Here is a 25884-nt window from a genome sequence, read left to right as displayed (position 1 = left end):
CAGTCCAGCGCACCCATCTCCACTTTTCCCATGCTCCTAAGCACTGGCTCAGGTGGTGCTGTAATAACTATTATTACTATTATATTTATATTTATTTATAATTATAATAATAATATATAATAAGAGTAAGAAATAACTCTTAAAAGTATGTGCTCCAACTTATTTTGAACATTTCTTAAGAATGAGGAGTGAAAGATGACAGGGAAAGGTATGTTTTCATTTATTGGAAATTTATTTCTTTAAGCAGTGAGAGGCATGAAATAATAAAATATTTTCCCACATGTGCATGCTAAGAAGCACATGAGGAACTTGGAGTTGGGGCAAAATTTTGTGTGTTCCAGCTTCCCTTGAGATGGTTTGATTGAGAGTTTGTTGCGGTACTGCAGCTAAGACACACTATTCCCTTTGTAACAGGTTATACGGATTAATTTATTCAGGACTGCTGGTAATATTCCAGCTGTGGGAGACTTCATGTCTTCCATACAATTACTTTTTAAGACTGAATTGGTCTTAGCAATATCTTAGTTTCTCTGGTGTGACACTGTCTATTTCTTGTGTGTTAAGCTTCTAAATTTAGTTTTCCAAATGCAGCTAGGTTTAAAAAACAAACAAGCAAATAACAAAAAAAAGTAATTATTGCCAATATAGCACGATGAATAACAACTTGTAATGGGTTTTGAGTTTCAGTGCTCACATGACTGCCAACTATATATAAACAGCTTTTAAAATTCTTAATTTAAAAAATTTTAATATTACTGTTGTATTACTGTATAGAATATTTTTTCCTGTGTGGCAGAATTTACTTATGTGAATAACTTTACAGTTTTCTGACAGTTCTAGACTATAGAGCTGCAGCATCTGTAAAATCATATTTCTGTCTTTTAATGTGGAGCATGGCTTTACTGACCTAATATGTATTCAGATTTTGTTAAGACTTATTTCTGGCAAAACTTGGATGTTTCAGTCAAATGTTCTTCCTCCCCTGTTACTTTGCTTTCTTTTTCAATAGGCAGAGAAAGTAGATGCAGCACTTCATAGTATGTTACTGAAGCAGGAACCACAAAGGCAACATTTGGCTTGCTTGGGCACCTGGGTCCTATATCATAACCTTCGTATTATGATACAGTATCTTCTGAGTGGCTTTGAGTTGGAACTTTACAGTATGCATGAATATTACTACATATATTGGTAAGAGGATGCTTTATTGACAGTTGTTGGAGGAGGGATGCTCCCACAGAGCTAAACTGCAACTATTTAAAGGAGGGACTTCAACTGGCTTTTAGATATTTATATTTTTTTTTTAATCTCAAGCTTACTCAAACAGTGCTTAGTCAACCTACTCATAAAATTACAAGTGGAGAAAAAAATGTGGTGTTGTCTTTTCTAAACTCGCTAGTGTAGTTTTTTTCCCCCTCTGAAATAGTAATTTGCTCTCCATTTAGCTTTTAAAATAGTGTCTTCTAAGGACAATGAATGAAAAATATGCTGATTTTGGCAGACAAGAACATGCAGGAGGAAAGCAATTTTGCTTATTCTTTTCTGTCATTGTAGTACCAAGATCAATAGTCTTGTTGAACTGTAGTAGTATTTTTAAAAATATCTTCAGAGTTTTAAGTTGTGACTGTAATCTGGAAGTTGACTAGGTAAAAATAACATCTTGTTCTGTAACCATATTTGAAGAGACATCTGCCTTTAGTGAAAATTATTGCACTATATGGAGTCAAAAGACTTTTTGTTTTTCCACTTCGTCACGTTAATTATTTCTCGTAGTTGATAGCTTAGTCTGAAAGATTAAATTATTTTAGATGGTTCATTTTTGACTCAGCATTAAAAATCTCCTGTGTTAAAGTGTTTCTGTACTTCTGTGTTTTGGTTTGGGGTGCTTTTCTGTAATATACTTTTACTAGGTAAACTGCAAGCCTTCTTTCTGAGAGATTAGACTGGTTCAAATGACTTCAACTTCAGTGCATCTTAACTACGTTTCTGTGCTGTCTCATTAGTGGATTAAGCATTAAGTGAGAAAATTAATACTCCAGATAGTTACCAGATAGTCAGTATTAATTAGTAACACTTCCAGTAAGTAATACCAAGTTTTCTGTAAGACAGTATTTTCTACGTGCCCATATTTCCCCTCACCGTTTTAATAAAATGGTTTTTAATCTGAACTGTAATTTCAACTGCTTTTATCTCCTTACTGTAACTGAAGAACAAAAAGAGGAAATTTCTGAGGGGAAATATGCAAGTGGACTCATAATTATTTCTCAGTAATTTTTCTTGTGAATTATGCATTCTTATAAAGGAAGTATTATTTCTTCATGTGCTCCAAATATGTAATTTCTACTGTCTTTTTTCCCTATTCTGTTTGATTTGAAGTCAGTCAAGAGATTTTTTTAGACCCACTTCCACTTACTAAATCACTCTTGAAGAATTGTTAACAATTGCTCTTAAATCTTAAGAATTGCATATAGATCTAGTCTTCCTTGACCTTTTTAGTTAATAATTCATGGCTTTGTAATGCTTGAAACAAATCAGTACTAAACTTGTTTCTCAAAACATTCTACAAAAGTAGAAATGGTCTTAACATAGTGATTTTTTTAAAAAGTCTCATTTGCTGGGGGAAGGAAAAATTCTAGAAAAATTTGATCTTATACAGGTTTTGAAATAATAACCTTAGACTTTGTTTAGTAAACGTATAAGTAACTTGCATACCTTGAGCTGCCTGTGGTTGAATCTGTACAGCATCTTGTCTAAAACAAAACAAGAAAAACCGAAACAGAACATAGACTAATCTGCTGATTTCAGCCATGCAACACAGAGTTCTAAATACCCTGACTTGCCCTTTACTATTACTACTTTGAGTAAATGACTTGGCATTCAGTGAGGATGTGTGGATTATGAATGTCTTTCACTGTAGTATGTAACAGCTACATACTGTTTTTACTGTAGGTATCTGTCAGAGTTCCTCTATGCCTGGCTGATGTCAACACTGAGCCGTGCTGACAGCTCTCAAATGGCGGAAGAGAGAATAATGGAGGAACAACAGAAGGGACGTAGTAGTAAGAAAACAAAGAAAAAGAAAAAAGGTATCTAGATGTAGAGCATAACTCAGACGCCACACACACCCCCCTTGATGCAGCCATGTAGAACTGTAGAAACAAGTAGCATGTTTCTTAACTTTGCAAGGGTGAGTTGCCCTTTTCAATTCAGTTGTAGTACTGTTGTGCAAAAGATCCTTTAGAAACTCATACTTTCTCCAGTGTATATGCATGAGAGAAAATGAGAACTTCCCTACCTATATCGTAGTGGTCTGGCTCTGTGTTCAGAACTGTAAGCCTACTACCAAAAAATGCATCCAAACCCAGTGTCTGAACAGCATTTGATACATGGGGTGCCTAAATGGCTACTAAGATTGTGGTATGTCAGAGCTTGAACATTGCAAATGACCACCATGCAGAAGCTTGCTTGCATTGAGTTGTGGTCAAAAGGTTAGTGTCCAAGTGGAGACTGGTCAAGAGTGGCATTCCTCAGGGGTTCATACTGGAAGCAGTGCTATTCAGCATGTCAGCAGCATGGACAGTGGGATCGGGTGCACCCTCAGGAAGTTTACCAGTCACACCAAGCTGTGTGGTGCGGTTGACACACTGGAGGGAAGGGATGCCATCCAGAGGGACCATGAGAGGCTTGAGAGGTGGGACCACGTGAACCTCATGAGGTTCAACAAGGCCAAGTGCAAGGTCCTGCACCTGGGTTGGGGCAACCCCCAGTATCCGTACAGGCTGCAGGACGAAGGGATTGAGAGCAGCCATGTGGAGAAAGGCTTGAAGGTACTAGTAGATGAAAAGCTGGACATGAGCTGGCAATGTGCATGCGCAGCACAGCAAGCCAACTGTATGCTGGGCTGCGTCAAAAGATGGTTGAGGGAGGTGATTCTCCCCCTCTACTCTGCACTGGTGAGACCTCCCTGCAGTCCTGCGTTCAGCTCTGGGACCCCCAACATAAGAAGGACATGGGCCTGTTGGAGTGAGTCCAGAGGAGGGCCACAAAGATGATCAGAGAGGCTGGAGCACCTCCCCAGTGAAGACAGGCTGAAAGAGCTGGGCTTGTTGAGCCCGGAGGAGAGAAGGCTCCTGGGAGACCTTACTGCAGCCTTCCGCTACCTAAAGGGGGCTTATAAGAAAGATGAGGACAGACTTTTTAGTAGGTCCTGTAGTGATAGGACAGGGGGTAATGGTTTTAAACTGGAAGAAGGTAGATTCAGGATAGAAGTAAGGAAGAAATGGTTCACTGTGAGGGTGGTGAGATACTGGAGCCGGTTGCCCTGAGAAGCTGTGGCTGCCCCATCCCTGGGAGTGCTTAAGGCCAGGCTGGATGGGGCTTTGAGCAACCTGATCTAGTGGAAGGTGTCCCTGCCCATGGCAGGGGGGTTGGAACTACAGGACCCTTAAGGTCTTTTCCAGCCCAAACGATTCTGTGATGATTCTATCATTCGTTCTTTGCTATTCCTTCTTTTGTGTGTGTTTATCCTTGCCTTCTTTTCAAGGGGAACAAACAATTAGATATCAAAAGCTCAAGGTCATATCAATGACATTCCCTTGTCTCTAGAAATTTGGAAAATTACAACTGTTTTATGCTTTTTGAAAAGGTGCCAAGGGTGGGGCAGTTTTGCACCAATTAAAACACTGGAAGCTAAAGGGGCACGGGGCACTTAAGAAAGATTTTTATCCTGACAATATTCCTTACTATAGTAAAAACGCTTTAACTTTTTAGTCCTAGAAGTTTAAAAAAATCCATGAACTAAGCAAACAGGCTTCTCGGCTACAAGCTTTAAATTCCAGACCAGCATTGTATAGTGACATGCTAATATCACTGACTGGATCAGTTTATTTCATTGGCAGTGGTATGGTGTTCCTGTGACTTAAATATGTCTTGAGTTGCTTTGTGTAATCAGGAGCCAGGTGAGCAGAAATGCATGCCCATGCTTTCTTTCATTATTTTAAAATATAATTGAGAATTATGTCATTTTCTGAAAATTTGAAAGAACTGTTTTGATCTGAAATGAACGTGTGCTTACATTGACTAAACAAAAATATTTTTATGTGAAATTTGCAGTTCGCCCTCTCAGCAGAGAGATCACCATGAGTCAAGCATACCAAAATATGTGTGCTGGCATGTACAAGGTAATTTATTTGTGCTTGCGGAATAATGGCTTCAGTTTGCATGCATTGCATACCTTCTTTGTTATTAGTGGGACTGGAAATTAAGTTCAAGTTTATGTGGTATGGTAAATTCTCTACTATTTTTTTATCCTTCCAGTTGTAGCTAAATCTTAACTTTCTTTTTGCTCACAGCAATATATGACATAGAGTTAACAATGTTCACTGTATTTATCCTTTCCTTTTTAGACAATGATTGCATTTGACATGGATGGCAAAGTAAGAAAACCTAAGTTTGAACTGGATAGTGAACAAGTTAGATATGAGCACAGGTTTGCTCCATTCAACAGTGTTATCACACCACCCCCAGTGCACTACTTGCAGTTTAAAGTGAGTGATCTTAAAATGTTGTGCCATTCATGCTTTTATGAAAAGTCATTTGCTCACCTGCTTTACACATTGCTGTCATCATAAAGAACCTTTACTATCTTAAAGTTCATATGGAAGCATGAGTCAAAATGGCAAGGAATTCTAGCTGTAGTTCTGTGCAAAGAAAATACATTGCTTTGAATTCTACCTAAAATTAGGACTCTTAGATGTTTAAAAACTGGTCTGACGTGGCCATTTATGAGGTACTTTATTGGTTTGTATGAAAATAAAATCTCTTGAAAGTCTGTTGACAGACTTTTTGGCTCTGGTTTCTATAGCAGCATGTTTTCGTTACTGCAGCAAGCAAACAGGAAAATTAAACGAAAGTAATTTTGAGTGTTAAATCACAGAAGTGTTGGCTGGAAAGGACTAGTGGAAAGGACTAGTCTTGTCCAGTCTCCTCCTTGAAGTAGCATTATATATCACATCAGCTGTGTCTTTGCCTAGCCAAGTCTGAAAAAATCAGAACAGAGATTTTCAGACCTCTTCGGTTAACTTGATCCAGTTACTTCCTCTGGTCCATGTAGCCTTTGGATAACCTGATTGAGGGCCACGCTACTGACCTTTTTTCCTAATACTGGTGTGAATTATCCAAGCCATGCTTTGTGATCTCTCCCTCCATGTGATATTCTCTGCCAGTAACAAGGAATATTTCTCCTCTTCAGCCGCCTTGCAACTAGTTGTAGGCTGCTATTAAGATTATCCATTAGCATCCTTCTTGTCTAACTGGAAAAGTCCAGGTCCATTGAGCTCTCCTTGTGGGTCATGTGCTCTAGGCTTCCAGCCTTCTCCACATGTCAGCATCTTTCTTGAACCGAGTGGATCCAACACTGGATGCCACATTTCAGATGTTACAGCTCAAATATTGAGTATAGGATGATAACCTTCCTTGACCTGCTGTCCATACTGCTGTTTGTATAGTCCCATAGGAGGCTTGTCTAATTTGTAATAAAAGCACCTCGTTGGCTTGCATTCAACTTGACATTGACAGTAACTGCTACTCATCCGACTGGTTATTAGCCTCTACTGATCAGTGGGGTTATTCCGCTTCGGGTGCAGAAATTTGGGCATTTCTTGTTGAACTTAAATTTCTGGTAGCCACTTCTTAAGTTTCTAGAGGTCACTCTGAACTGACACTGCATTATTTTGTATGAAAGTCATTCTCCCTAATTCAGTATTATGAAGAGTTGTAGTGTTCTACACTGTCACAGCTTCCTCGTCACTGAAGTGTTTTTATCCCTAATAAAAAAAAAAGTTGGAAGTATCAAAATTATATAAAACTAAGTTTTGAACAGTTTCAGTATCTATCTGACTTGCTGTAAACTTGGTTTGAGTAAGCAATATCACATACTTATTTTTTCCTCCTATTTTTTCCTGAGTTTTCACACCCTGCTGCATGGCAGTCATAGCAAATGAACAACAAGTTGTTTAGGAGAGGGTTTGTTTTTATTAAAAAGTGTGAGAAGTTCATTGCATTTTGTGGCACTGTAGAACAATTGTCAACCACCATATTGCTCCTTGGTATTTGCCATTTTAAATAGTTCTTTTCCACTTCAATATTTATTCCTAAAATACTACTTAGTTGACATAACTTTTTCCATGAATATAGTAATTTTTTTATTTAAGGTGATGAAAATAGTTTGTTGGCAACTGATTTTAATATGTATTTCTGTAACATGCTAGGAAATGTCTGATTTAAATAAGTACAGCCCACCTCCTCAGTCATCAGATCTCTACATGGCAGCTAGCAAACACTTCCAGCAAGCTAAAATGATTCTTGAGAATATTCCTAATCCAGACTATGAGGTAAGACTAAAATACTGAAAAAGGCGTATTTGCTCATTAAGTGTTTGTTTTCAGCTGGATCTGCTTGAGATCCCAAGTGTACTTTGTCAAAATGCTGAGCAAAGGGGAGTGTTTTCATTAAGGAGTGGACAGAGGAGGGCGGTGGCATTGGACACAGGTGCTGTGTTTCAGTACATTAGATGACATAGTCAGGGTTGTGCTGTTACAAACTTCTTGCTGCTGAGTATATTAGGTGCTAGATGGCAACCTGATGCCTTCTTGCCGTTGCCTTCTAGCCCCATTCTAAAAGACTGTCAGTTTTAACAAGAAGGTGACAGAGACCTGCCTCACTTACCTGGAATCTGGTAATTCACATGTATTCCTGAGAGATGGGAAAAATAGGTTTGAATGTCATCAAGCTGAAAAGAGGATGGAGTTTGGCACTTGTTTCCTGGAGCAGTTTTCTCAGCACTGGACTGTAAGCATAGGTAGAAATTTCTCCCTCTTGGCCATAGCCTAAAACTAAGTGTCTGTGACTATTTTGGAGCAAGGGGGGTGCTTATTCTGTTACACCTGAGCAGGTTAAGAACAGTTACAGGGTTAGGTTCTGCTGAGAATTTAGGAATCCCTGCCTGTTCTCAGGATCCTGGTGGTACTCGTACATGAGCTATCTGACTGAGGCTAAGCGGGGTAGTTAAGAGGTAGTTTGAGTGTGCCCAGAACACCTTCATGCAAAAAGCCACCAGTTTGGTACTTGAGTTTCCCCTTCTCATCATGTTGGACGTAGATGTCTAGTCTGTCAAAACCTTATAGAGTGCCTCAGAACCGCCATAGTTCAACAATTTTTGAAAATAAGTATGGAGAGTTTATATTAAGTCAGAATTTAAGAAGTGACTATTAAAGTAAGTGTTCTCTTCATTAAATTTCATTAAGACAGTTGTTATACTTCAAAGCAAATCCAAAATACCCTGATCTCTTTTAAACTGATACTATAACAGGACTTCTGTATTGTTAAGAGTATGTAAACATTTGAGTATTAGTTTTGAAATAATTTTCAGGTCACAGAATTGCCAGGGTGAAAGGGACCTCTGGACATCATCTCGTCCAACTCCCTGCTACAGCCAGTTTACCCTGGAGCAGGTTGCACAGGATCACGTCTAGGCGGGTTTTGAATATCTCCAGAGAAGGAGACTGCACAGCCTCTCTGGGTAACCTTGCCACCCTCAAAGTACACAAGTTCTTCCTTATTTCAGATGGAGCTTTCTGTGTTTCAGTTTTTACCTGTTACCCCTTGTCCTTGTGCTTGGCACCACCAAAAAGAGCCTGGCCCCAGCCTCTTGACATGTCCCCTTAAGATATTTGTACGTGTTGATATTGATAAGATCCCCTCTCTTATGCTTTCACTTGAAAACTTCTTGCTGTTTTGTGTTTAGGTCAGTCGAATTCTAAAAGTTGCTAAACCCAATATTGTGGTCATGAAGCTGCTGGCAGGCGGCCACAAAAAAGACTCTAAGGTAAGAAACTGCCAGTTGAATTGAATGTGAAATGGAGCATTACATGCAGTGCTACCACAGATCTCTTACAGCTAAATGAGCAGATTCAGACATAGTTACTCTAGCTCTTAAAAGGACTGGGAAAGTGGCTTAATCCATTTTTTCCCTTGAAAATAGTTTGTTGTAACTATTTAAATATGGAAAACTCACTTGTAAATGTTCTGGAAAAATAAATTGGGAGTGTATGTGCAATGACATGTACAAATACAAGTATTCCTCAAAAGCACTCCACAGCTTTGTGCCCATCACTACTGGAGAATGACTGGCATATCCAGAAATGGATTGGAATATTTTTCAGATACTAATTAAAAAAGCTAGATTTTTTTCCAATCTTTTGCTGTTTAAAAGTTTTACTCTGCAGGGTATCCCTCCTTTTGAGTATTAAATTCAGTAGTACCACTGTGAAATGTTTTAAATTTTTTCTTTCTAGGTTCCTCCAGAATTTGACTTCTCCCCTCATAAATATTTTCCAGTTGTGAAGCTTGTTTGAAAGACGAGAGATTGTTAGGATTCCTGAAGCATAATATATGCATCAGATACCAGCTGTAGGATTGAATATCTAGTGCTATACCCAGACTGAGAGGGATCTCCAGGATAAAAGTACTGTTATATGGAATATCTATAGTCTGCTGCTTTTACATCATCTGAATGGTAATTGCTGTTTCAAATGGTTTGTATAAAATCTTACGGGTGAAGCCAATTTTAATGAACTGTATTGTTGGAGACTGTTCTAATTTTATGAATGAGCTCTGCCAGAATATGGTAGTTTAGGGACTTAGTAATTCGTTGAGGACTGCATAAAAATAATGCCTCATGTTTGACAGGCACAGCTGAGCTTCTGAAATTCTACCTTGAACAAAGCCACTTGGAGAGATTGTGAATTTCACTATTTTTGCCTAAATTGCATCAAATTTGCTTGTTACAAGTAGAGAGACTGGGTTCTTTTCTTGTCAAGTCCTGTAAGCTAAAACAATCTTTGTAGAAATCAAGAGCAGATGAAAACTAGTTAGTTAGCTCCTCTTACTGCGCTGAATGAAGTGATTTTTGTTTTACTGAAGTCAGTTGTCTAGGAGTATTCTGTCTCAAATATAGAATAAGTACTTGAAGACAGTGGGAAAGGGACTGTTATTTCTAGCTGTCATTGTCTTCATTCTTCATGGTACTGGAGAATCTGCATAGCTGCCACACTGTTAAGTCACTAGCAACACAGGAACGCAGCACACTAGGAGTGTATTTTAACTGCTCTGCAACTTTATTTCAATCCTGTTGTTACTGTACCAGTGCAACCAAGGGATTGCTATTTGTTCCATTGCTCAGTCAGCTCTTGGGTGACCTTCATTCTCTCGTTTTGACTGCAATGCTGCTGCTGGATCCTACCACCTTCTCTAATGATTGATACAGGTAAAAGTCCTGAACAGGAGCAGTCCCAAACCTACCTTTTCCTTCTTGGAACAGTTCTTCCTCCTGTGCTTCCAGATGTGAAATAAGAGATAAGCTGTTGTTGAGCAACCTTCTGCTACAAGAGGGGGAAAAAAAAAGTATAAAAAGCTGTGTTGCTCTTTGATAAACCATACTGCCAAGTCGTTACCTGGGCCATACAAGCAAATCTTCCAGGTCTGACCATGTTGGATGGACAGTTCTTCATTTTGGTGCAGAATGTCTTCCTCTATAGCGATGAGCTTGTAGCTCCTTCCTGACCATGCAAGACATTTGTGTTTCTCCTAACACAGTTGTGCTGTGGAATAATACCACTTGAGCTCCATCACCTAAGCAGCAGCACTGCTGAGCTAGAGCTGGAAAAAAAAGAAACTGTGAAGTGCAACACCCACTTGTCTGCCAGCGATTTGTAGCTTCTTGAAATAAGGAGAAGTACTGCCCTGAAGACATGCTTTTCCTAATTTCTCTGCTAAGGAAGTTGCATACCATTTTATGTTTGCTTGTCGTCACGGTAAATATACTTGAATGCTTCTGTGTTGTTGCCACAGGATTGAAAATTTTGGAAAACATAGTTGTAAAGTTGGGAAACTCTTTCTAGTGCAGGGCACTGAAAATTCATCTGGCTTTTGCTGCCTTCTTGTGAACAATCACAAAAATCTTCCCTGTCTTAAAAATCTTGAACTACATGACAGCAGCTCAAGGACAGCCTTTGGTATTTCTCCAAAGGAAGCTGCAAATGAAAAGAGAAACCAAGTTCCACATAATGCATAGAACTTAAGAAAACAGGAATGATCATCTTTTCTATTAATATTAGACATGGATGAACTGTACAGAACAAGGTGAATACACCTTATTAGAGAAGTATTAATAGAATACATTCTTATTAGAGAAGACATTTTTATTTTAAAATGCTTATCAAAAATGGATCAGGTGTAAGTTTTTTTTAAAAAAAGATCAATCAAGGACAAGTGTTAACCCCGAGATGATTACAGCAAAGCTTTCCCTGCCTCACACGACTAAAAAATTTAGTGATAGAGAAGACTATGTAAACCACAGTTCAGAATGAATCTCTTGGTTTTTTTCCAACTAGAAGTCCTTTAATTTTAAAATTCTATACATTAGACATACAGGCCCCTTGTCTACTAGAAACCTACCACCCTAGTTACATTCCGGTAGCACTTGGAGCAATTGAGAATAAGATCGTATTCCTTTATGCTTTTGAACATTGCTCTTACACAGGTTTTCAGATCCCCTACTGTCAGAGAAGAAACAAGTGTGGTTTGTACAAAGGTGGTCTTGTTCATGGAGCAGACAATATGTAGCTGGTTAGCGAGAAGCCCAGTCTGGTTTGGGTACTGAACAGCCAAAACAATTCCTTTTAAATGATGTACTGGCAATACATTGATTACCTTAAGGATTTTGTTCGTTTGGGATTTTACCAGCATCAAGTTGAATACTGTGTTTCACTGTACATTTTATACTGTTAGAATATATACGCTCTTTAACAATCACTATTAAATTCCTGATTAACATCAGCTCAGCTATGTAATTGTTTACAGATTAAGTCCTACGAAAATGCCACTTTTATGGAGAATATGAGTAAACATTTTGATGTTAAAACATGCCATTGTTTGCAAAAAACCCCACCTTAGTAGTCCAAGCTTCCTAATACTTGTCAGTTAGGAGAGATGCTTATACCTTCTTTTCTCTTCTGCTTACAAGCATTTGTCTTCCCTGCTATATTGACTGTAGCAGCCCAGACCAGTGAAATCTGACTGAAATGGTGAAAAAAACCTAGAGTAACCAAAAACCCAGTAATGGAAGTTAATGGTTTTCTTGGAAGAATCTAAGTTCCATGTGGCAAGTCTTATCAGTGAATTGTTTACGTATTTAGGCTTAATAGTCACCACTTGACTTGAGCTCTGTCTTGTAACTTGATGACAGCAAATACTCTTTTCATACACAAAAAGAATAAACTTTCCACTTGCATATTTAGACATCTTAAGGTCCAGGAGTTGTAAACTAGTACACTGAGGAATAGGAATGACACACCACAAAGGCAGTTACAAAATGAAGTGAATTAACAGAAAGCCAAGACAAATTTGTATTTTCTTAAATGGAATTTGTGGTTGGGAAGTCAGTCATGTCTGTCTGCTCGCATGCTCTCTTGACAGGTTGGTTCATACTCAAAGATTGCTCCAAACCAATACAGGTATCGGTCTTGAGAATAGACACAAATACAATCTTCAAAACAGCTGGCTACACGCAATGCAGGTTGTACTGCAGTTAAGGGTGCTTTAGTGGTAGCAGAGGGTATTTCGACATTATTGTAGAATAATTTCCAGTTTATATTCAACAAGTTACAGAAAAGACAAAGACTACAGAACATTAACAACGTGATACTTTGTGCATAATGCAGGACTTCCTTCACAACAAGTACAGCTTTCCCTGTGGGAGACACTGAGGTGTCTGGTAAATGCATAGTCTGGTTGACCTTCTTCAGAAATCCTGCAGAGATGAGTCACTTTGAATGGCTGAGATGATTGCTGTTCTACAAGGCAAGCATGTGCCTTGCTACTTTTTAGCAGAAGATAGCAGCTGAGTGGAGTAAAGGGTAGTTCTAACAACACTTCAGATAGCTTTTGTCATTTAAAGTTCAGGAATTTTAATTTGTACTTGCACAAGTTCAAAGTGTAACTAACTGAACCGTACCATAGTAGTGACCTTGTGAACAGGAGTCCAACAAAGCTTAGAGAAAAATCTTCCTGGCTAATCTCTTTAAGAAGACACTATTGTCAGAATATTATAATCTAAAAGCTCAGAACACAACTAGGATAGTGTTTCAGCCTGGTTACAGATGGTGTAAGCCAGCAGTTTCATTTAAGATGCCCAGAAAAATGTATCATTCTGAGGACCTGGCAGTGCTAGGTTAATGGTTGGCCTCAAGGATCTCAAAGTTCTTTCCCAACCTAAATAATTCTATGATTCTGTCCTATCTAAGGACAACAATCCGGCTTTCTGATTCTGTCTACATTGCAGTAAAAAGGTGCCAGAATAGACACGAGGGTAGATGCAGCATGGGCCATTTTTCATCCTTCCCGTGTTTCGTCAAGGTAAGTTAGGTCCCCTTAAGCTGCTCTTAAAACTAGGCTGGGGATTTCTTTACTGCATTTCTCAGGGGAGAGATCCATCCTTGGTAGAGAACTCTTTCATGTACCTCCAATCCACACATTGTTACTGTAATATGACTGTGCAAGCTGGCTGATTTCGAAGTTACTGCACTTACTGCTAGCTGGTTTCAGCTTTATAATTGGTAGGAAGGAAAGAGTCATTGCAGAGGTCAAGCTGCTTTAAAACAATCCTCCACAGATTTAAGGGATTTTTTTTCACCACTGAAACAGTACTAAAACTTCACAAGAAAATACTACTTCATTTGGCCTCTTATTGAAGCCTTGAGAAGATAATCAAAACATTTTCAGGTAATTTTGTTTTCATTGCTGCATTTATATGAAGAGGTGACTAAGCTGCATTATGAACATCATTCATTCACAACCTCTGTCATTCTTCAGCATGCTCAGATAAGTGGTTCAGATCTTCAGGATTTTTAACTAATGAAAAAAAAGGTACAGAAATCTCCGTGAGAGGCAGAAGTAATAGTTCTTTATCTAGAAAACAATCTAGAGCACAGCAGGAGAATTCTGAAACAACTGTTAAGTACTGTATAGTAAAGCTACAGATACTGTCTCCACCACAAGTTAAACAGTAACTTCAGTGATGCTATACAGAAAATAGGTCACACTGTCAACGTGAGGGAAAGCTCAAACAACAAACAGAAACTAGCTAGCTATGTCTGCTACAGGATATTGTTCAAAATATAATCTTAAAATTTTCAGCATGTGGTACTTGGGTTAAAACTTGTTTTTTTCTTTTTTACCATTTTCAATCCCTGCAAGTGCTGCTTGCTTGTCTGTTTCTGATTCAGCTTCATTTTCATCTAAATTGTAATCAACATCCTTGTCCAGGTTCAGTGCTTCATGTTGCTGTTTCTCTGCAAAAGCATTAAAATTAATTTGTTTTATGCAATACCACAAGGTCATCTGCACAAGAAACACTTACGGGAATAGTCTTCCACAGAATTTACTTTGCTGCTGAATGAATTTTTTCATTCATTTAATATATTTTTCCTTCTGAACTGTTAAAATTTCAGAGCAGCTTTTGCTGTAAAACTTGTATAAAGAACTAGATGAAAGACTATCTTTTGGAATTTGGAAAATATAATTAAATCCAGCCAACACTCAGAAAGAAAAAGTATTATACATTAAAGGACCACCTAAGGAAGAGTAAAACCTGAAGCCGCTACTGAGTACTTGACTGGGGGATTGCTTTTATATGTATTAACACCACCGCTAAAATGAATCTCAGCTTCCCCCTTCTTGTTTTAGCTTGTCCACTTGTTTTAGTTTGAAAGCAGTGAATATAGCAATAAAAGAGTTATTTTATGATGTGCTAACCTGAAACAAAAGCAATGTTTTGTAAGATTTTCTTCACCCAGTCATTAAGTAATCTTAAGCAACTTTTAATGACTATCTTAGGATTTCTTTATTATATAGAGAGCTCAGAAGTAAATGGAAACATTATTTCTGATTGTCAAATCAGAAATGCCCTTATTTTTCAGTTAATCAGCCAGGAAAAAAATATAACAGCATAGAGGCATACCCCAGTTAAGAGAGATAAGTCTCTGGTTCTGAACGTTCTTAAACCAAGCCCTCTAATTAGTAACTGGCATAGAAACAGGCTTGAAAATTTTTAGCCTCAGTGTTGTCCATGTTCAGAGCACCACATCAAGCAGATTTTTACAGTTACAGACCTAAAGGTCTCAGACTTTTAAAAGAGGCTTCTATTAAGTGACAGAGGATGCTCAGAGAATAGGGAAGAAATCTGTGTCTACTTTAGACTCCTTAGGCTACAAAGAGCCTGTGCAGTGAGGTATGGTATTTTTGTTGAACAATCAAACCTGAAAAGCTAGTATTTCTAGCTCACAGAAACTCTCACTTTTCACAAGCTACATGTCAGAGTTTTTTCTTGCACTAGTTGTTGGATAATTTTTTTTACCTTTCTACTATTTATTTCCATTAAAATGGAAGCAGTTTAGGTAACTTCTATTCACTTCTCTTTGGGGGACAGCCTGCTCTGGCCAGCATCTTTGGAGCGGCTGGAAGAATAATACTTTAGCAATGCAGATGAGATTATTTATCTCTGCCAAGTTATCAATAGTCTTAACATCATTACTCATGATTCTATGAATGTGTTTACTAGAAAAGCATAGACAGCATCTTTTGTGAGCATCAGTTTTGGCTCTGACTGTCATAAAGCTTCCCGCTTGATTACTCTGGGCTGCTGTGTCCACCTGAGACTGAGTTCCTCAGGACAGACAGTGGGGTGTCCAGATTCTGGTCAGGTTTAGGCACAACATCGATACTCTTATGGTTAATGCTGTGGAGACACATGGTTCAGGGTCATGTGTAGTCAATGCCAGAAACTGGAACCTTTGCAACATCTGATCTGCAGTTTTGCAGACTCACTAATGCAACTTTAGATACCTGAAGCCTTTGGTTGAGTTTTATTCACGCTAGCTTATTTTGAAGTAGGGGTAGCTAGCATTTACATGTTGACACTATAAGGACTATCTGCAAAACATCAAGATGTAGCAACCATCCAAAGCATTTACAAGTAGAGAGATAACATCTTGTCCTCTTCACATACATTATATTCTTAAAAAGCCTCAACACCCAGAAGTTTCAGGCCCTATTTCCCCAAATGCCTTGTACAGCCAGTGGAGAGAGAGAGACAGGAAGGCTGCTGTGGTGATGGAGAACTCAGCCTGGTAGCCCCATGTTGCAGAAACAGAAGATTCAGTCTTTACCCACAGACTGTAGAAGGCTGCTGGGAACGACTGAGCTCTTACATCTCACACTAACCTTTATGAAACAAGCCAGCTGCCACCACTGTTGCAGAAATCATGCCCTATTCCAGAGTTTTGTTTCGTTAGTGTTCTTAATAATACATGACATGATACCAACCAGCCTTTCCGGGGGGCGAATCATCCTGCTTAGCATCATAATTTAGGAGCTGCTCCCTCTCAATTTCCTCACTGGCAGCCTGTTTTTCTGCTGGCTGTAACGCATCTTGCCCCGCTACATGCTTTTCATCTTTAGACTGATTCAGCTCCTTCTCTGTCTCAGACTGCATCTCCTTGTGACCTGCGGCAGCCTTGAGTGAATCCTGTGGGTTTTTCAGTTGACTAGAAAGCTTCTCTTCTGCCTTAGGCTCCTGTTTTCTGATTTCAGCTAGGCCATTTATTCTTTCTGTAAACAATAAACATGATTGTAAGTAAACAACCTAATGCCTTTCAGTGGTGGCACAAGTTAAAAAAAAACTTTTAATAAATACGCTTTATCTTTCTCATTCAAATCTTGGTTTTCCTCTGAAAGAGTAGCTTTCAACCACAACAGTTCCAAAGATAAAAAGAAGCCAACCCATGTTTTTCCTACAAGGATGAGACATTGTTTACTGTCAACAGATTCATGCTTCTACCTACTTAAAATTTTGGTATATGCAGTTAATAAATTGGGCAGGTGAAACACAGCAGTTTAAATAAAAATGTCAGTGTGCTATATAAGCATCAGTTTTCTGAGTTAATTTTGTTACCAACAATAAAAATGATTGGTGTTCAAACGTAGCTCCGAACAAAGCAGTCACGTGGGCAGATCTGCAAGTAAATCAAGGCTGTTGTTTTTAAAGAGGAAGAGGAAGTATGGAAGGGCTATTACTTTTAGCAGACATTACAATATCTTTCTTCCTGTGTATTTGTATTTTTAACAAAAAAAAAAAGATTAAATTTGCCTGAATAAACTATATATAGACGTTGTCTTCACTTGCTAGTTCTTTAAAATGAGTTGCATGCTTCCAAGACGAATTTAAAATGTCATGTAAGAAAAACTAAATAGGAAACTGATTTTCTATCACGTACAGTATAATGCAAGACTGATGCATGAGGATACATCCATTCAAATTAATAGTTTCTGAGAGTGTAGTGCCAAAAGCACCCATTAGGTTAACTAATCTGATATCATGCATATCATTTCCTTTACTTGCATTTTGCTCCGTGACAGCAAGGGAAGCATGGGTGTGTGGGTTTGTTTGAAGCCTAACTTCCAGCTATTCTGTAGGAAGAAGTAGCAGACCAGATGTGTCAAACTTACTAAGAAAGCAAATAGTAAATGTTCTTGAAAATCACTGCTTCCAAAAGTAGGGTATTTTCTCTGTATTAAATGAGGAATATGACTCCAGAATTGTAAATATTTGTATTTTCCTTTACATGCAACATGTGAGTTACAACAAAAATGAAGCAGTAGAAATGCTAGTAATAAAAATGCTTGAACAGATTATTATACCTCTCCATAGCTGGAAAATTGATTAAAGTTGTCTTCTGGTGTAACATTTTTCATCTTAATCTTGTGTACAAAAATGTTTTTTTGAATGTTCAATTAAATTACAAATGTTCTTATCCAGCTGCTAGTAAGATGGTGATTTTCACCTCACCTTTATCCTGCGGTGGGTCTGGCTTTTTTACAGTAGGTGCTGCTTTAGGTACATCTCCATTGGGTTTCTGCTGTTCGAAGTCAGATGCCTTGAACTCTGTCTGCTTCAAGGCTGGCAGTTCAATATTGACCTATAAAGCGCACGTGAACAGATAAGCATATAACAGATAAGGATATAACTACTCCTGGATCTGGAAAGGGAAGTGGAGAGGTTAGATTGGAATTCAGTATGGGGGAGAAAGATCCTAACACACTCGGAAATATTTGTACCAAAATTTTTTTTGGTGATGGAAGCACCATACAGTCTCGACTATGCAGTGATGTTTCTACGTAACAGCACAACACTGGGATAATTTAACACCTTTAATCTAACTGCAGCTAAGGATGAGGTTACTATTCTGGGTTAGTGTTTCACAAGAAACAGTGTTACTCTCTGAGGGTCACAGAACTGTAACACCACACATTTCTCCATTGTTGCCCTGCTACTGTGTCAAAAAGCTACCATAGCAAAAAACCAGACTGCATTAACTGCTGTTGGTAATCTAGAGGGACAGGGAAACCAAGCTTCAGCATAACAGACTTCAGTTAAGCAAGCTTGAACAGAACTGGTCTAATACTATGCTGATTGCAGGATTAAGGGAAATCATAAATCAACCATGTAGACAACTGTCTCTTTAACATGATGAGAGCTTACTTAAGACTGTATTAAATACTAGGCTGCTCTCAGCATCTGACCTCCTTAAAGATTAATGGCTAAGATGTACACCACCTTGAAGATCTTCCAATTTAGCAATTAAAATTCTATGTACAGTTTTTTCTCACAGTGGCATTTAATTGGCTGAGAGCTATGTCAATTCAGTTCATACAAACCCTGAATGTGAAGTGTGCACCTGGAGCTTGTGCTGTGCTGTACCAGCTTTGGTGCAAAAAAACATTTACAAAACTGCTTGTTCCGTGGGGATTTTTTGTTGAGTTTTTGTTTTGTTAAAGAAAAATAATCAAGAGATGCAGAGAAAGAACAAGCATACAGACATTTAGAGACAAACCTGTTCCTATCTGGTACTATAGAAATGAATAGGAAACCTTTTGGTATAGAAAGTCATACAGTCAACAGAAAGTATTCTGTTGCCATTGTTGGTAAGAATGTAACTACCCATTGTTCCCGGCAGGTCAATAAAACACTAGGTTGTCAGGTATTCACACAGTCATTTGGAAAAATGGCTGCAGAAAGAAGTGGTTAAATAACCAAGAAGCCAGAGTTGTAGGGGATTTGTAGTCAAAGCCAGGCAGAACTAAAGACCTTGTTGAGTCAACACCATGGAGTCCCCACATCAACAACAGATCGTCTAACTCTTATGGAAGTTTGCGAAGCAAATATTACCACAGAATATCTGGTTATTGCAGTAAGGATACTCAGAACTCCATTTTCCCTCAGTCATTAAAACAAAAATGCTGTATTGAAAAATGCTTCTGTTTTATAAATAGTTCAGCCTCTTCAGCTCACTCTACAATGGGAATCATGAGAAACTGAACATAGAACCATCTTTCACTTTATGCTGGGCATGAATTAAGGTATTTTTACAGAGTATTGAGTAAGCCTGCACTCAACAGCAAGAAATTACCTCTTAATTAAACATGCAAAAGCCCTTATCTTAAATTTCTAGCTCAGTTATTTTTAATGACAGTGTCAAATAAATTAAAAGGGTGTATGCTGAAACTTTTGGAAGCTGAAGTGGTTGGATGAAAAAATGATCATTGGAATATGTTGTATATTCCTCAACTGAGAATATATCATTCCTTAAAATACAGAGCTGTAAGAAAAGCTGTATATTTATTAACCAACCAACAGACCCTTTTCTTTCTCTGTTTTATTGAAACACTGACCTTTCCTTTACATAAACATGTACATCTTACAAAAAGGAATTATTTCAGCTAAAAACACAGGCTGAAAATGTACATAGATTTTGTCAGGATCACCTTGCACTAAGGATAACTCGGCTTTTGTACAAGCAAATAGTTGCAATTCTTTGGTAAAGAAGGTTACAGTTTAATGTAAAAATACTGTCACAGATACTAGGGAACGCAAGCAGACAGAATTTATTTAGCCTTGCCTAACCTATTACCTGCTTTGAGGAAAGATTGCCTCCAGCTATGGGATTTGTTGCAGGAGACCAAAATTGTCCTGCAGAGGGTCTTCAGCCAAACTCCTCAGATCCCTCTGGGGATAATTTCCCTTCCAAACTGGAAATGGTAAAAAAAACCCAACCCAAACCGCCAAACAAAACCCCAAAACCCCATCTGCTGCAAAGCCACATTAGAAATTAAGTTGACCACCTCTCTAATATGGTCTTCCCCACATCAACTTTCCAAACAGTATTATACATCTTGACATCTCCAAATGGTGGGCTTTTTATTTACTTATTACTATATTTTGCTAGTATTACTTTTTATTTACTTATGTGATACTGTTGATAAAAAATATTGACAAACAACAGCTTTCATTTTTTTAAAGGGACAATTGGCTAGCATTTCCTGTCTCTAATGCCTTGATCAATCTTGCAGCTGTCATCCAATGCAGGTTCCCAGGATAAAAGGTCACAAACTTCAGCAGTTCTCTCTCCCACCATTTTACATAAAGGACTGGATGCAGACTGGAATCATTACCTGCACACCCTGGGGTCTCTGGGCAGATGTTTCAGCCATTTTCACCCACCCATTTCCAGCTATTTGCAAAACATTCATTGCTTTACCCCTTCCACTTCTGAAGTCATCAAATTGTTTCTTCTAACAGCCTTTTCCTAGCCAAAGAGAAAAAGGCATATACCACCAAACCCTCACTGCCTTTGCAATGAGAGTTGGCCACCCAGTATGGGGGAAAAGCATGACTGCAATCACACGTGAAAAACACAACTTCTGCAACTGGTGCTTGTAGTCCTGAAGAAAGGGATTCTTCGGTACCTAGAAATAAACTAGCGGCCCTCTCACCCAGGAGCTTCACTGTGTGTTCCCAGGGACATCTGTGTCAAGCTTAACCAATCAAGTGCTATCGCTGACCAAATCCTGCTTCACTGGAGAAGCATCAATAATTCACATGCCAAGACAACAGGGTGATCTGAAATTGCCTTTTCTCAGGATTTCCTCCCGCACTCTGACTCCCCAGGAAGAGTCAACTGGCACGCAGCCACCCTATGTGGCAAGCCAGCCCTAGCCTAGAGAGCCTTCCCATGTCACATACATCAATGCCTTTTGTGGTTCTTTGACTCAAAATATCCAAAAGCAAACAGCTAAGACATCTGATCCTTCCCTTATGCCCACAGTAAAAGGCTGACATTAGGGTTTCTGTGAAAATTTATAGCTGATGGACCTCAAAGGCCCTTGGGCTAAAATATATTCAAGGCTTGCTGCTACTCTGAAGTGATTCACAATGTATCCTCATCTTCAACACACATCTACAACACACAAAGCAACTAAGTCATTTAACAAAGTCAAAAGGAGCTGTGAACCAAAGCTCAGCAGGCTAAATATTCTTTAATGGACACCATTCGAATTATTCTTTAATTCGACACCATACCCCGTATCACCTCTGAAATTCTGCCCGTCTCAGAGACATAGTGGAGTCTCTTGCAGGACCTCTCCCTGTTCTGTCCTTGGAATCAGTCTATTTCCCATAGGCCAGAAACATTCAATGAATGTGAAGGAAAGCTGTCCAAAACTTAATGACATGGGCTAATGTTAGCTGGAGACAGCAGAAAGGTGAAAAACCGCTTAAGAACTACAAAGAAAAAGATTTTTACGAAACCATACCTGGCTATTTTTTTTTGAATCTTCTGAGAAGTCTTTGTTTTCTCTGATTTGTGGTACATCACTGCCCTTTTTTGTTATCTCATCTATCCTTTCTTCACATTGTTCTTTTAATTCTTTCATCTGGTTGATGCACTGTGACCTGGAGAAAACATGAACAAAAAAGCAGTTCTTAACTTTTGTCCACACTCTTCTAAAATGTTCTTTTGTAAAATCATTACTTCTTTTTTTTCCCATTTTATTATTTCCTTAGTTCTGTGCTTACATTTCAGAAATCAGTAGGAAAAAATGGGATATTAACCTAAATCCTAAGGAAAAACTCATGGTCCAGACGGTCCAGGTTCTACTGGAAGAAATTAATTTAAACTGCTTTTGTTAGACCAGCTCAACAAACTACATTAATTTTCTTGTCTTCTGCTAACCAGCCAATTTCAGTTCAGTAAAAATCAATTTTGGTCCTTGTAGCATTTCTGTATGATAACAGAAATGCATATTTGGATTTTAGCTAGGGAGAGGAAACAGCATAGCTGAAACAAAAAAAAAAGCATAAGGTACTGCGAGCAAACTGAACACCCTTTCTCAGTGTTTCACCAAAGAGTTGTGCTGCAAGACATAACAAAACAAAAATTGAGTTCATCAACAGCTATTATAAGTTCCAAAAGGAGTATTTCCTAAAAATGCAAGTACTGCGTACCTTTTATATACTTTTAATAGTTACACAGTGCCATTAGTGCCTTAACCTTCATGACACCAGAGGACTTTGCAGTTCTGTAGCTTGCCTCTCCCACACAGCTCCATACCCTCTAGGTAGGCCCCAGGCTCCTGTGGCAGCATTTTTCCTGAAACTTCCAGGGCAGTGTTTTCCCCTTTTGTGGCTGTGCTGAGGATCCCGTGCAAACCCCAGGGGTGTTGTACAGCTGGGTTTCAGTACAGTCACTCAGGGGAAGTGACTGCCATCAGGGCAAGATCACCCTTCCTCCCCCACTCTCTTCATAACCTGTTTTGTAACTTTCACTTTATATTAGAGGAAGAACAAGACCTAGTGAATAACAAAGCAGATAAGCATTACCCCATAACACACATGTAGAAGGCTTAGAAACCAGTCATCACAGTACCCCCAAGTGTGCTTTGATCCCACTGTGAACGACAGCAAGCAATAGTAGGATTGTACGGATCCTGATGGGAAGTGCCTCACGCTAGAGGAAAATGTAGTGAAAAATCCCCATTGTTGTCAGCACCTGCTGCACTGGAGAATGTGTCCGAAGAAGAGGTTTGGCTGGGGACCACACTGTTCCTCTTCCCTGCTGGCCCCAGCAGCAAAGCAGTTTGTTGGGGTTTTTAAACCCTTTTTTCCTTTCTCTCTCCTTCGTTTTTTACCACTCTAAGGTAACTTTTGAGTTCAATGTATACCATCAGCTACAGACCCTGCAAACACATCTTCCTGCATGCAAAACCTCTCTCAGCGGTCTTTGCACAGCAACACAGTCAACATACTGCAAGTTTTACCTCCCCCTCACTAAGAAGGGAGATGGTTTTCTTCTCAGCCTAGCTCTGGCAGAATGTTAATCCGCCCTAGTATAGCAGCTGGTTCAGACAGGCATGTTTTAGTTTCTCAAGCTGCAAATAAACTACTACCTAATCCAGAGGAATTCTCAGGGCGTGTGCCTTCTGTAACAGCAAGTCACTCATTTTTATTGCATCTTCATCCTCCTCCAGCCCCAATTCTTAAAAGCAAAAGATTTCTTCTGTAGTTCACACCCAGAAAGGAAGAACAGTGGCTGGATATGCCATGAACTGTCAAATTAATGATCTTTATGAACTGACAAATTAGTTACCATTATTACAATCTCTTCTTGACTAGACATTATTCTAAAGCCTGATTTTGCTAATGCTAATACATGGAAGAGTCATCAAAATAAGCAGTGTTTCCTAAGTCAATGAACATCAGAGACAACAACATAGGCTTCAGTTATACACTTGTTCACCAATTTCTAGGAAATAAAAGGACATCAGAATTGCCTGCACCTCAGTTTGCTAACTTGAGAAAGATGCAGTACACAGACAACCTGAAGCTGGAGACAGAGCAACTTTTCGCAAATGCTCTTATCCCACACCGCACACGAAAATAAAGTTCACTTAACATCTGTGGCAAACCTTCATCATTTTTAATTTATTATCCGTGAAGAAATTCCCTTCTTGTAAAAGGGATTTGTGGGGATTTGAATACTCATGCATACAACTTCTGAAGCACAAGAACAGCACTAGTTTTCTCTACCTCGTCCCATCTCCTGACATACTTCAAATGTGCAAAACTGTTGAGGGGTAACTCATAGATTCAGAATGGCCTGGTTGCTTTGTGCAAGATATACTTCGTGTATGTTACAAGTTTAGGCTGCCATCAGGAAAGTACACAGCCATTCTTTGAGCAAGGACACTCTGGAACAGTTAGTCCTTGAAGAGACATTTAATCAGGATACTTTGAGGATGTTTCACGAGCATTGCCAAGTTGGCCGTAAGACTTAAGGTCCATGTATCCTTAACTGAACTATCCTCACTGTAATACTAAAAATCACACCCCCAGGTCAAAAAGACCCAGGTGAAGACCCCTCCCCTGAGCATGCATGATAGTAGAAATGGTTGTGTAACTATATTATAAGGTTATGCAAATTACTAACTCATCAGTGTAAAGAGGATGGACTTGGAAACTTACTAACTTAATAGTATTAGTACATGAATTTATCACGGGAAGCCCTGTTTGGTCTGCTTGATTTGTGGGAAACCACCCAGGACTGCACAAAGCTGAAATAAATAAACAATGTCTCCCTGCGTGTGTGAAAACTGTCTTACAGTACACCAGGCCACGAATCTGCTTTTTGGACAACCAAACCAGTGCTCTTAAATTCAGTCTCTGTGGTGTGTTTTCCAAAATAGAGTTAGTTCCTGTGATACACAGCTCACTTGTGCACACAAAGGAAGCCCAAGTAATACTCCGCGCAGCTTCTCCCAGGCCCATCACAGGGGCTGTCAGCCCATCCAAGGCCCACCTCCATGAGCACAGAGGCACAAGGGCAGCGGGGAGCCTAAATTATGGACTCAGAAGAAGGGACACCCTGTCCAGACCACCCCATAGCCCCTGGGCTGTCTCATGTCAGCCTCAGCCCTCATGTTCAGGGGTGAAATACATCAACATGAGTCAACAGCACCAAGGTGTTTCCTGTCCAGGGTGCGGGACACATTATGGGATGCAGGGATAGATGATGTCAGGATCGCACAAGACTTATTATGGGACCAAAGGCAGGGAAAGGGATAGATCTCCCACAGGAACAAGCGCTGAGGAAGTCAGTTGCATGTAAACACATTGCTGGTCGGTGTGCTTCTCTGGCCTTGCCCTGCAACCTACCAGCACAGTCTGTCCCATTTCTTATTAAATGCCTTTTTAGCTCTTTCCTGCGTGAGGAACTCTGTTCATTGTGTGTGTGCGCATGTACGGGAGGGTGAGTGCAGCAAGTGGAGTCAGATGGGGGTGGGAGGGCTGCACAGAGGCGGTGCAGGGACCAGTGCCAGCCGGTACCTATGTACACAAGCACGTTTTTCAGTAGCAACGCCCCACCCTCAGGAAACCTGGATGAAGCTACTGGTGTTCGTGCTTGTGTGAGTGCTGCATGGTTCCGTGTCAACTCGCACACCTGGCTACATACAGGCGTGCTCTGCATGCACAAGAATGCATGTGCAGCCTCTCCCCTCCCAGGCTGCTGGATCTGTTGCCCTCAACCCCACGGTGAGAAACAGGCACCTTTTTCCTCTCATCAGCATATCTCATCAGCTCCTTTCATCTCTGCCAAAAAAGATTACTTGTGCACTCACCCTCTTACATTTGCCAAGGCTGCAAATACCAAATTAACCAATTATCAGACCTTTTTACATGTAGCAAAATTTCCAAAGTAGCAGCTATGTAACAAACAAAGCTCCTAGGAATCAAAATGCATCTTAATGTTGAAATATCTTCAAAAGATCGGTCTAGAGTCTTCCATTTCTCTCTGGTTGATGCAGGACACAACAGTCAGTCTTTGCTGACCAAGCTCTAATGTGAGCAGACAATACTAGGCACAGTGTGCACCAGAGGTA

At 39.4% G+C, this 25884-nt stretch overlaps 2 protein-coding genes across 7 annotated transcripts in view; one reads left to right on the top strand and one right to left on the bottom strand.

The window, feature by feature from the left end:
• The window catches only part of NAA35 (N-alpha-acetyltransferase 35, NatC auxiliary subunit), a 28882-nt gene extending 16926 nt beyond the window's left edge, over positions 1–11956 (top strand). For both annotated transcript variants that reach the window (XM_056323790.1, XM_056323791.1), the window contains exons 17-23: positions 1010–1188; positions 2947–3083; positions 5110–5177; positions 5403–5543; positions 7266–7388; positions 8801–8881; positions 9351–11956. In XM_056323790.1, coding sequence (XP_056179765.1) covers positions 1010–1188; positions 2947–3083; positions 5110–5177; positions 5403–5543; positions 7266–7388; positions 8801–8881; positions 9351–9410 — 789 coding nt within the window. In that variant the 3' untranslated portion in view covers positions 9411–11956. The remainder of the gene's footprint in view (positions 1–1009; positions 1189–2946; positions 3084–5109; positions 5178–5402; positions 5544–7265; positions 7389–8800; positions 8882–9350) is intronic.
• A 481-nt stretch (positions 11957–12437) lies between these two features.
• Positions 12438–25884, bottom strand: part of GOLM1 (golgi membrane protein 1) — a 32773-nt gene continuing 19326 nt past the window's right edge. For all 5 annotated transcript variants that reach the window (XM_056323795.1, XM_056323792.1, XM_056323794.1 and 2 more), the window contains exons 7-11: positions 21763–21901; positions 17960–18089; positions 16438–16722; positions 14292–14405; positions 12438–13965 (exon numbers count right to left, since the gene is read on the bottom strand). In XM_056323795.1, the coding sequence (XP_056179770.1) occupies positions 13916–13965; positions 14292–14405; positions 16438–16722; positions 17960–18089; positions 21763–21901 (718 nt within the window). In that variant the 3' untranslated portion in view covers positions 12438–13915. The remainder of the gene's footprint in view (positions 13966–14291; positions 14406–16437; positions 16723–17959; positions 18090–21762; positions 21902–25884) is intronic.

The sequence above is a fragment of the Falco biarmicus genome, chromosome Z (genome assembly GCF_023638135.1).
Source record: "Falco biarmicus isolate bFalBia1 chromosome Z, bFalBia1.pri, whole genome shotgun sequence".
Classification (NCBI taxonomy): domain Eukaryota; kingdom Metazoa; phylum Chordata; class Aves; order Falconiformes; family Falconidae; genus Falco; species Falco biarmicus.
The sequence above is the reverse complement of the archived record's forward strand: the minus strand, read 5'-3'. Positions and strand labels throughout refer to the sequence as shown.